General features: G+C 42.2%; 1 protein-coding gene across 1 annotated transcript in view; it reads right to left on the bottom strand.

Moving 5' to 3' along the window:
• Positions 1 to 11,779, bottom strand: part of LOC134710524 (interferon-induced protein 44-like) — a 43,494-nt gene extending 31,715 nt beyond the window's left edge. Inside the window, exon 1 of the mRNA XM_063570895.1 lies at positions 11,658 to 11,779. Within this exon, the coding sequence (XP_063426965.1) occupies positions 11,658 to 11,746 (89 nt within the window). The 5' untranslated portion in view covers positions 11,747 to 11,779. The remainder of the gene's footprint in view (positions 1 to 11,657) is intronic.

Below are 11,779 nucleotides of genomic sequence, written 5' to 3'. Positions count from 1 at the left end.
CAACTTTGGACCTCGAAAAAAAAAGTTCCGTAACTTTACCCACCTGGGTATTTGGGCCCAGGTAACCTTAGGCAAGTGTCTATCATTTGTACCTAGTGGGCAAAAAAGCTTTGCCGTAGGGAAAATTTTGTGAAGGAAAGAAGGGGGATGGTAGGGTCACCCTACCCCAACTTTGGACCTCGAAAAAAAAAGTTCCGTAACTTTACCCACCTGGGTATTTGGGCCCAGGTAACCTTAGGCAAGTGTCTATCATTTGTACCTAGTGGGCAAAAAAGCTTTGCCGTAGGGAAAATTTTGTGAAGGAAAGAAGGGGGATGGTAGGGTCACCCTACCCCAACTTTGGACCTCGAAAAAAAAAGTTCCGTAACTTTACCCACCTGGGTATTTGGGCCCAGGTAACCTTAGGCAAGTGTCTATCATTTGTACCTAGTGGGCAAAAAAGCTTTGCCGTAGGGAAAATTTTGTGAAGGAAAGAAGGGGGATGGTAGGGTCACCCTACCCCAACTTTGGACCTCGAAAAAAAAAGTTCCGTAACTTTACCCACCTGGGTATTTGGGCCCAGGTAACCTTAGGCAAGTGTCTATCATTTGTACCTAGTGGGCAAAAAAGCTTTGCCGTAGGGAAAATTTTGTGAAGGAAAGAAGGGGGATGGTAGGGTCACCCTACCCCAACTTTGGACCTCGAAAAAAAAAGTTCCGTAACTTTACCCACCTGGGTATTTGGGCCCAGGTAACCTTAGGCAAGTGTCTATCATTTGTACCTAGTGGGCAAAAAAGCTTTGCCGTAGGGAAAATTTTGTGAAGGAAAGAAGGGGGATGGTAGGGTCACCCTACCCCAACTTTGGACCTCGAAAAAAAAAGTTCCGTAACTTTACCCACCTGGGTATTTGGGCCCAGGTAACCTTAGGCAAGTGTCTATCATTTGTACCTAGTGGGCAAAAAAGCTTTGCCGTAGGGAAAATTTTGTGAAGGAAAGAAGGGGGATGGTAGGGTCACCCTACCCCAACTTTGGACCTCGAAAAAAAAAGTTCCGTAACTTTACCCACCTGGGTATTTGGGCCCAGGTAACCTTAGGCAAGTGTCTATCATTTGTACCTAGTGGGCAAAAAAGCTTTGCCGTAGGGAAAATTTTGTGAAGGAAAGAAGGGGGATGGTAGGGTCACCCTACCCCAACTTTGGACCTCGAAAAAAAAAGTTCCGTAACTTTACCCACCTGGGTATTTGGGCCCAGGTAACCTTAGGCAAGTGTCTATCATTTGTACCTAGTGGGCAAAAAAGCTTTGCCGTAGGGAAAATTTTGTGAAGGAAAGAAGGGGGATGGTAGGGTCACCCTACCCCAACTTTGGACCTCGAAAAAAAAAGTTCCGTAACTTTACCCACCTGGGTATTTGGGCCCAGGTAACCTTAGGCAAGTGTCTATCATTTGTACCTAGTGGGCAAAAAAGCTTTGCCGTAGGGAAAATTTTGTGAAGGAAAGAAGGGGGATGGTAGGGTCACCCTACCCCAACTTTGGACCTCGAAAAAAAAAGTTCCGTAACTTTACCCACCTGGGTATTTGGGCCCAGGTAACCTTAGGCAAGTGTCTATCATTTGTACCTAGTGGGCAAAAAAGCTTTGCCGTAGGGAAAATTTTGTGAAGGAAAGAAGGGGGATGGTAGGGTCACCCTACCCCAACTTTGGACCTCGAAAAAAAAAGTTCCGTAACTTTACCCACCTGGGTATTTGGGCCCAGGTAACCTTAGGCAAGTGTCTATCATTTGTACCTAGTGGGCAAAAAAGCTTTGCCGTAGGGAAAATTTTGTGAAGGAAAGAAGGGGGATGGTAGGGTCACCCTACCCCAACTTTGGACCTCGAAAAAAAAAGTTCCGTAACTTTACCCACCTGGGTATTTGGGCCCAGGTAACCTTAGGCAAGTGTCTATCATTTGTACCTAGTGGGCAAAAAAGCTTTGCCGTAGGGAAAATTTTGTGAAGGAAAGAAGGGGGATGGTAGGGTCACCCTACCCCAACTTTGGACCTCGAAAAAAAAAGTTCCGTAACTTTACCCACCTGGGTATTTGGGCCCAGGTAACCTTAGGCAAGTGTCTATCATTTGTACCTAGTGGGCAAAAAAGCTTTGCCGTAGGGAAAATTTTGTGAAGGAAAGAAGGGGGATGGTAGGGTCACCCTACCCCAACTTTGGACCTCGAAAAAAAAAGTTCCGTAACTTTACCCACCTGGGTATTTGGGCCCAGGTAACCTTAGGCAAGTGTCTATCATTTGTACCTAGTGGGCAAAAAAGCTTTGCCGTAGGGAAAATTTTGTGAAGGAAAGAAGGGGGATGGTAGGGTCACCCTACCCCAACTTTGGACCTCGAAAAAAAAAGTTCCGTAACTTTACCCACCTGGGTATTTGGGCCCAGGTAACCTTAGGCAAGTGTCTATCATTTGTACCTAGTGGGCAAAAAAGCTTTGCCGTAGGGAAAATTTTGTGAAGGAAAGAAGGGGGATGGTAGGGTCACCCTACCCCAACTTTGGACCTCGAAAAAAAAAGTTCCGTAACTTTACCCACCTGGGTATTTGGGCCCAGGTAACCTTAGGCAAGTGTCTATCATTTGTACCTAGTGGGCAAAAAAGCTTTGCCGTAGGGAAAATTTTGTGAAGGAAAGAAGGGGGATGGTAGGGTCACCCTACCCCAACTTTGGACCTCGAAAAAAAAAGTTCCGTAACTTTACCCACCTGGGTATTTGGGCCCAGGTAACCTTAGGCAAGTGTCTATCATTTGTACCTAGTGGGCAAAAAAGCTTTGCCGTAGGGAAAATTTTGTGAAGGAAAGAAGGGGGATGGTAGGGTCACCCTACCCCAACTTTGGACCTCGAAAAAAAAAGTTCCGTAACTTTACCCACCTGGGTATTTGGGCCCAGGTAACCTTAGGCAAGTGTCTATCATTTGTACCTAGTGGGCAAAAAAGCTTTGCCGTAGGGAAAATTTTGTGAAGGAAAGAAGGGGGATGGTAGGGTCACCCTACCCCAACTTTGGACCTCGAAAAAAAAAGTTCCGTAACTTTACCCACCTGGGTATTTGGGCCCAGGTAACCTTAGGCAAGTGTCTATCATTTGTACCTAGTGGGCAAAAAAGCTTTGCCGTAGGGAAAATTTTGTGAAGGAAAGAAGGGGGATGGTAGGGTCACCCTACCCCAACTTTGGACCTCGAAAAAAAAAGTTCCGTAACTTTACCCACCTGGGTATTTGGGCCCAGGTAACCTTAGGCAAGTGTCTATCATTTGTACCTAGTGGGCAAAAAAGCTTTGCCGTAGGGAAAATTTTGTGAAGGAAAGAAGGGGGATGGTAGGGTCACCCTACCCCAACTTTGGACCTCGAAAAAAAAAGTTCCGTAACTTTACCCACCTGGGTATTTGGGCCCAGGTAACCTTAGGCAAGTGTCTATCATTTGTACCTAGTGGGCAAAAAAGCTTTGCCGTAGGGAAAATTTTGTGAAGGAAAGAAGGGGGATGGTAGGGTCACCCTACCCCAACTTTGGACCTCGAAAAAAAAAGTTCCGTAACTTTACCCACCTGGGTATTTGGGCCCAGGTAACCTTAGGCAAGTGTCTATCATTTGTACCTAGTGGGCAAAAAAGCTTTGCCGTAGGGAAAATTTTGTGAAGGAAAGAAGGGGGATGGTAGGGTCACCCTACCCCAACTTTGGACCTCGAAAAAAAAAGTTCCGTAACTTTACCCACCTGGGTATTTGGGCCCAGGTAACCTTAGGCAAGTGTCTATCATTTGTACCTAGTGGGCAAAAAAGCTTTGCCGTAGGGAAAATTTTGTGAAGGAAAGAAGGGGGATGGTAGGGTCACCCTACCCCAACTTTGGACCTCGAAAAAAAAAGTTCCGTAACTTTACCCACCTGGGTATTTGGGCCCAGGTAACCTTAGGCAAGTGTCTATCATTTGTACCTAGTGGGCAAAAAAGCTTTGCCGTAGGGAAAATTTTGTGAAGGAAAGAAGGGGGATGGTAGGGTCACCCTACCCCAACTTTGGACCTCGAAAAAAAAAGTTCCGTAACTTTACCCACCTGGGTATTTGGGCCCAGGTAACCTTAGGCAAGTGTCTATCATTTGTACCTAGTGGGCAAAAAAGCTTTGCCGTAGGGAAAATTTTGTGAAGGAAAGAAGGGGGATGGTAGGGTCACCCTACCCCAACTTTGGACCTCGAAAAAAAAAGTTCCGTAACTTTACCCACCTGGGTATTTGGGCCCAGGTAACCTTAGGCAAGTGTCTATCATTTGTACCTAGTGGGCAAAAAAGCTTTGCCGTAGGGAAAATTTTGTGAAGGAAAGAAGGGGGATGGTAGGGTCACCCTACCCCAACTTTGGACCTCGAAAAAAAAAGTTCCGTAACTTTACCCACCTGGGTATTTGGGCCCAGGTAACCTTAGGCAAGTGTCTATCATTTGTACCTAGTGGGCAAAAAAGCTTTGCCGTAGGGAAAATTTTGTGAAGGAAAGAAGGGGGATGGTAGGGTCACCCTACCCCAACTTTGGACCTCGAAAAAAAAAGTTCCGTAACTTTACCCACCTGGGTATTTGGGCCCAGGTAACCTTAGGCAAGTGTCTATCATTTGTACCTAGTGGGCAAAAAAGCTTTGCCGTAGGGAAAATTTTGTGAAGGAAAGAAGGGGGATGGTAGGGTCACCCTACCCCAACTTTGGACCTCGAAAAAAAAAGTTCCGTAACTTTACCCACCTGGGTATTTGGGCCCAGGTAACCTTAGGCAAGTGTCTATCATTTGTACCTAGTGGGCAAAAAAGCTTTGCCGTAGGGAAAATTTTGTGAAGGAAAGAAGGGGGATGGTAGGGTCACCCTACCCCAACTTTGGACCTCGAAAAAAAAAGTTCCGTAACTTTACCCACCTGGGTATTTGGGCCCAGGTAACCTTAGGCAAGTGTCTATCATTTGTACCTAGTGGGCAAAAAAGCTTTGCCGTAGGGAAAATTTTGTGAAGGAAAGAAGGGGGATGGTAGGGTCACCCTACCCCAACTTTGGACCTCGAAAAAAAAAGTTCCGTAACTTTACCCACCTGGGTATTTGGGCCCAGGTAACCTTAGGCAAGTGTCTATCATTTGTACCTAGTGGGCAAAAAAGCTTTGCCGTAGGGAAAATTTTGTGAAGGAAAGAAGGGGGATGGTAGGGTCACCCTACCCCAACTTTGGACCTCGAAAAAAAAAGTTCCGTAACTTTACCCACCTGGGTATTTGGGCCCAGGTAACCTTAGGCAAGTGTCTATCATTTGTACCTAGTGGGCAAAAAAGCTTTGCCGTAGGGAAAATTTTGTGAAGGAAAGAAGGGGGATGGTAGGGTCACCCTACCCCAACTTTGGACCTCGAAAAAAAAAGTTCCGTAACTTTACCCACCTGGGTATTTGGGCCCAGGTAACCTTAGGCAAGTGTCTATCATTTGTACCTAGTGGGCAAAAAAGCTTTGCCGTAGGGAAAATTTTGTGAAGGAAAGAAGGGGGATGGTAGGGTCACCCTACCCCAACTTTGGACCTCGAAAAAAAAAGTTCCGTAACTTTACCCACCTGGGTATTTGGGCCCAGGTAACCTTAGGCAAGTGTCTATCATTTGTACCTAGTGGGCAAAAAAGCTTTGCCGTAGGGAAAATTTTGTGAAGGAAAGAAGGGGGATGGTAGGGTCACCCTACCCCAACTTTGGACCTCGAAAAAAAAAGTTCCGTAACTTTACCCACCTGGGTATTTGGGCCCAGTTAACCTTAGGCAAGTGTCTATCATTTGTACCTAGTGGGCAAAAAAGCTTTGCCGTAGGGAAAATTTTGTGAAGGAAAGAAGGGGGATGGTAGGGTCACCCTACCCCAACTTTGGACCTCGAAAAAAAAAGTTCCGTAACTTTACCCACCTGGGTATTTGGGCCCAGGTAACCTTAGGCAAGTGTCTATCATTTGTACCTAGTGGGCAAAAAAGCTTTGCCGTAGGGAAAATTTTGTGAAGGAAAGAAGGGGGATGGTAGGGTCACCCTACCCCAACTTTGGACCTCGAAAAAAAAAGTTCCGTAACTTTACCCACCTGGGTATTTGGGCCCAGGTAACCTTAGGCAAGTGTCTATCATTTGTACCTAGTGGGCAAAAAAGCTTTGCCGTAGGGAAAATTTTGTGAAGGAAAGAAGGGGGATGGTAGGGTCACCCTACCCCAACTTTGGACCTCGAAAAAAAAAGTTCCGTAACTTTACCCACCTGGGTATTTGGGCCCAGGTAACCTTAGGCAAGTGTCTATCATTTGTACCTAGTGGGCAAAAAAGCTTTGCCGTAGGGAAAATTTTGTGATGGAAAGAAGGGGGATGGTAGGGTCACCCTACCCCAACTTTGGACCTCAAAAAAAAATCTTTGGGCCCAGGCAAGTTTAGGCAATTGCCTATCGAGTGTACACAGTGTGGTTAAAAGCTTTGCCGTAGGTGCTTCGCTATGAATTAAAGAAGAGGGAGGGTAGGGCACCCGACCACAGCTTTGGACCTCCGAACAAAAATTTCGGTAACTTTACCCACCTGGATCTTTGGGCCCAGGCAAGCTTATGCATTTGCATATCGAGTGTACCTTGTTTGGTTAAAAGCTTTGCCTTAGGGACTTTGCTATGAATTAAAGAAGGGGGAGGGTAGGGTCACCCGACCCCAACTTTGGACCTCCGAAAAAAAATCCGTAACTTTACCCACCTGGATCTTTGGACCCAGGCAAGCTTAGGCAATTGCCTATTGAGTGTACCTAGTTTGGTTAAAAGCTTTGCCGTAGTGACTTGGCTATGAATTAAAGAAGGGGGAGTGTAGAGTCACCCGACCCCAACTTTGGACCTCCGAAAAAAAAATACGTAACTTTACCCACCTGGATCTTTGGGCCCAGGCAAGCTTAGGCAATTGCCTATCGAGTGTACACAGTGTGGTTAAAAGCTTTGCCGTAGGTACTTGGCTATGAATTAAAGAAGGGGGAGGGTAGGGTTACCCGACCCCAGCTTTGGACCTCCGAAAAAAAAATTCCGTAACTTTACCCACCTGGATCTTTGGGCCCAGGCAAGCTTATAAGGCAATTGCCTATCGAGTGTACCTAGTGTGGTTAAAAGCTTTGCCGTAGGGACTTGGCTATGAATTAAAGAAGGGGTAGGGTAGGGTCACCCGACCCCAACTTTGGACCTCCGAAAAAAAATCCGTAACTTTACCCACCTGGATCTTTGGACCCAAGCAAGCTTAGGCAATAGCCTATCGAGTGTACCTAGTGTGGTTAAAAGCTTTGTCGTAGGGACTTGGCTATGAATTAGAGAAGGGGGAGGGTAAGCTTTGTCGTAGGGACTTGGCTATGAATTAAAGAAGGGGGAGGGTAGGGGTCACCGACCCCAACTTTGGACCTCCGAAAAAAAAAATCCGTAACTTTACCCACCTGGATGTTTGGGCCCAGGCAAGCTTAGGCAATTGCCTATCGAGTGTTACTAGTGTGGTTAAAAGTTTTGCCGTAGGGACTTGGCTATGAATTAAAGAAGGGGAGGGTAGGGTCATCCGACCCCAACTTTGGACCTCCGAAAAAAAAAATCCGCAACTTTACCCACCTGAATCTTTGGGCCCAGGCAAGCTTAGGCAATTGCCTATCGAGTGTTTCTAGTGTGGTTAAAAGCTTTGCCGTAGGGACTTGGCTATGAATTAAAGAAGGGGGAGGGTAGGGTCACCCGACCCCAACTTCGGACCTCCGAAAAAAAAATCCGTAACTTTACCCACCTGGATCTTTGGGCCCAGGCAAGCTTATGCATTTGCCTATCGAGTGTACCTAGTTTGGTTAAAAGCTTTGCCGTAGGGACTTTGCTATGAATTAAAGAAGGGGAGGGTAGGGTCACCCGACCCCAAATTAGGGGTCATCCTATAACATCCGGGACTTTGCCGACCCTACCACATCCGGGACTTTGCCGTAGGGTAATGTTTACGGATTATAGTTATTTTACATAGGTTTGAATCTAAATAATTTTTTGTTGAGATTAACCAAAATATTTATGTCAAATCGTTCTCGTTCTATTTGACGTGTGTTGTTTTTACACTTATCACTTTTCTTATAAGAATGTAACAAATAAATTACTAGAGTGACTATTTACTTATGAATAATTTCCTGAACTAGCTTGATCTTACGCGAAAAGTTAATATAAATAAATGGTTATCAGCTTTTCTTTTCAATCGAATAATTTCTATAAGCTTGAAGATCTAATTGTATCGCTACACTAGTTTATTGTTACCCGTTGTTATAAATTGTTTTTATTATTAATATACAGATAATAACCCATCCCTTATCGGAGAGAAAGGAGAAAGGGTTAATAGCTAAAACATTTTTTAGATTCCCGGCTTTAAAAAAAAGTCGTATTTAGTACACGAATAAATAATTAAACTTTGTATGTGTTAAAATGGAATTACATTTCATCTTTCTACTGGAAATTATTTGTCATCATATTTATTTATTTGTCATCATATTTATAAGTACGTTTGGTGTTGTTGCAAGTCTTCGGTTTTTGGGCATGATCATTTTGGCGCGTTTTCTTATTGTTCGCTGGCTTATTGTTCGCTAGCTTGATTCACCTTATTGTTCGCTGGCTTATTGTTCGCTAGCTTGAGTCTGGTGAGTGAATGTAATGGTTTCTGGTAGAAAAACTAAGTCCATTTATAAGTAAAATACAGAATAAAAGGAATTTTATTTTTACAAAATTTACACCTGGATACTATCATATGAACATAAACAAGCTTCTGTCCAAGTTTGGTAAAAAATCAGGATATTTCAAGAAAGTTATTAAATTTCAAAAACTTTTACCACAGAGTGAATATTTTGACGCCGCCGACGACACCGATGCCGACGGAATCTAGGATCGCTTTGTCTCGCTTTTTCGATTAAAGTCGAAGGCTCAACAAAACAACAACAACAACAAAACAATGAATGATCTTCGAAAACACTTGTAGTACAACTGTTTAAATATTGGCAAAATTCACAGCGGTTTCAAGGGTTGATACTTGCCATTACTGATTAAAACCCTTATTTTGACCTCTAGAAGTCTATTTGTTTTCTTGTGTTGTAAGTTGTAACCTTGCTGTTTTATTTATTTATATATAAACCCGCTGCATTTTTTTGCATCTGTAATGGAGCTTCATTTGTTGTTAATTATGATTTTACCGGTTCTCTCGGGAGGGGGACTACTTCAATACTTATTGATAAGGGGTGCCGCTAGTGTTCTGTTATCTCTTGTTATAATTTATCAATGTAAACTTTTCATATATTGCGGAGTTACAAAAGTAACATTGTTTGGGTTTCATGTGATGTGTAAGGGTCTGTTATATAAGAGTGGAATACCAGAGTTCCAAAAATGAAAAAATGATTGATAAAATCAGCCCGCAAAACCAAGAAATATGACAGACGAAGAAGTTATGGGAACTTTATTGGTCTAATCATATATTTCTGCTAGTTTTCACGACTTATTTACATATTTACATGCTTTAATTTAAAAGGTGACCTATTTCAGTGGACGTCCTATCAACTTGCAGATATAGGAAGTGGACCGCCCGAGCCGGTTCTACTACGAGTTTTGTCGAGTTTAGGGGCTGCCCACCCCCACTCTCCCTATTTTCAAAATCCTCATCCAATTTTTCTTATCTTAATAGAAAACCGATCTGAAAACATGCGCAACTCAGAAACTTACAGATGAAGCAGGTCATGCGGGAAGGGGCGGGCTATGCTAATATATATAGCTTTTAATGATTGGCCGATTTTCAATATTGTGTTTTTCAAAGCACAGCAAACAAAACAAATATTTACACGGTGATGACTACCCATATTTTGACTAGTTTACCTGTTATGTCTGTTTGTTCACGCATCGTTGTAAATATAACGGATTTTGATGCCACTATCATACAAGTGAGAGGTTTAGCGCTATAACACATGGTTCAATCCACCATTTTCTACATAAGGAAATGCATGTACCAAGTCGGGAATATGACAGTTGTTATCCATTCGTTTGATGTGTCCGAGCTTTTGATTTTGCCATTTGATTAGGACTTATATCCAGAAATTGACTATAAGGGTCGATTGAAAACAAAACTTTAAGACAAAAGAGATGATTTCAGCTTCCAATATGTTACCTTTAAGGATGTTTGCTACTCTATTAGAAAATAACAAACTTTTCGAAAGACTGTAATGAATTGAAAGTATATAAATAAAGAAATAAAAAAAGAAGAAAAAAATGGAGGGTCTGTGTACTCGTTTTCAAGATATAAGCCATTGAAAATTTGGCGGGAAATTTTTCGCTCTAGATTTTTCATATATTTAACATTGCACCTTATTTGTTTAAAATACTATGAAAAAATAACTTGAATTTTATAAAATTTTGAAATATGGCTTTTTTAACTTTATGTGATAAAATTATAAAAAGAAAAGTAGGGGTTAGTGGGCATTTTTTTTTAATGACAATACATGGATAAAACCAGAGGATTCCGAAAATCTGTCAAAAAGTCCAAAAAGAGGAGGAGCAAACATCCTTAAAGGGGGTGGAAATCCCGGGCTTAAAAATATGAAATCCCGAGGTCTAAATTCGAAAAAATGAATTCCCAGATCCCGAAAGGGTCAATTCCGAAATCCCGAGCTTAAAAACACCCGATCCCGGAGTCCCGATAAAGGTCCTATCCCCCTCTCTAAACCAAGAGATCAAATGGTGAAATTGAAATCATCACTTCGTGTAAATATTACGGACGCCATCACGAGTTGGTTGAACGTTATGGAATACTCGTTATACAAAGCATATTGGATATGTTCCTTATGTCGTAACTACAATCCTTCCACTTTTTACGAATGTGACCTCGGGAATGTGACCTACCGAATTAGACTATTTACCAGCTTTTTAACAACATAAGCAGCAAGACGGATGCCACAAAAGTTACATTTTGAACCGGATCTGTATCCCCTTCCGTAGCACCTGAAATCATCCCTAGCTTTTTGGTGGGATCTGTGTTGTGTTTGTTCCCTTATTTGTGAAATTTTGTTCATGCATCATTAAATTGTCAATATAATGGAAATTGATGCGACTGTCGTACAATTCAGAGGTTTAGCGCTATAAAACCAGATGCAATCCACCATTTTCTGCATTTGACACAGAAGAACAATCTCACCAATCTGTAAATGATCTATTCGTCAAATCGATATAAAGCATACTCCTTGATGAATTCTACTTTTAACCTTACTGCTTCCTTGCAAGCAACTTGCTTTCAAATATAACGGTATGCTCTCACCTCACCTCGCATATAATCTGTTCTAAATATGTATATAACTATTCAGAATAACCCAACCCCCTTACCCCCTATAGCATTTTCATTATATTTTTCCTATGCCGATACCTTTCTTATGCACAAAGACTTTCCCAATTTACATCTTACATATTATTATAATTAAATTGTTACGTTTCACATGTTCAAAGTTCATCACTAAATAATGGCGAAATGACCTAAATATGTAAAGAATGGGGTGTCTATCTCTAAATAGCATCTAAAGTATAAATGTGCATATCCTTTATTACGATTTAATTTGACTTTGAATCAATGATAATCAATGACAGCTTCATTGCTAGCTGATCAGTTAGATAAATACACATATTAGACATGATAAATACTTACATTTTACACGTGATTGTATTTTTAAAAATAGTGCAATGATTGATATTGAAGAATCTAAACCGAAAGAACAATTCTACTTCCGGTTTCATTTTCAGAAAGTCAACATTGATTACAGACCTACA

The sequence above is a fragment of the Mytilus trossulus genome, chromosome 3 (assembly GCF_036588685.1).
Source record: "Mytilus trossulus isolate FHL-02 chromosome 3, PNRI_Mtr1.1.1.hap1, whole genome shotgun sequence".
Lineage (NCBI taxonomy): Eukaryota > Metazoa > Mollusca > Bivalvia > Mytilida > Mytilidae > Mytilus > Mytilus trossulus.
This window is presented reverse-complemented; position numbering and strand designations above follow the sequence as displayed.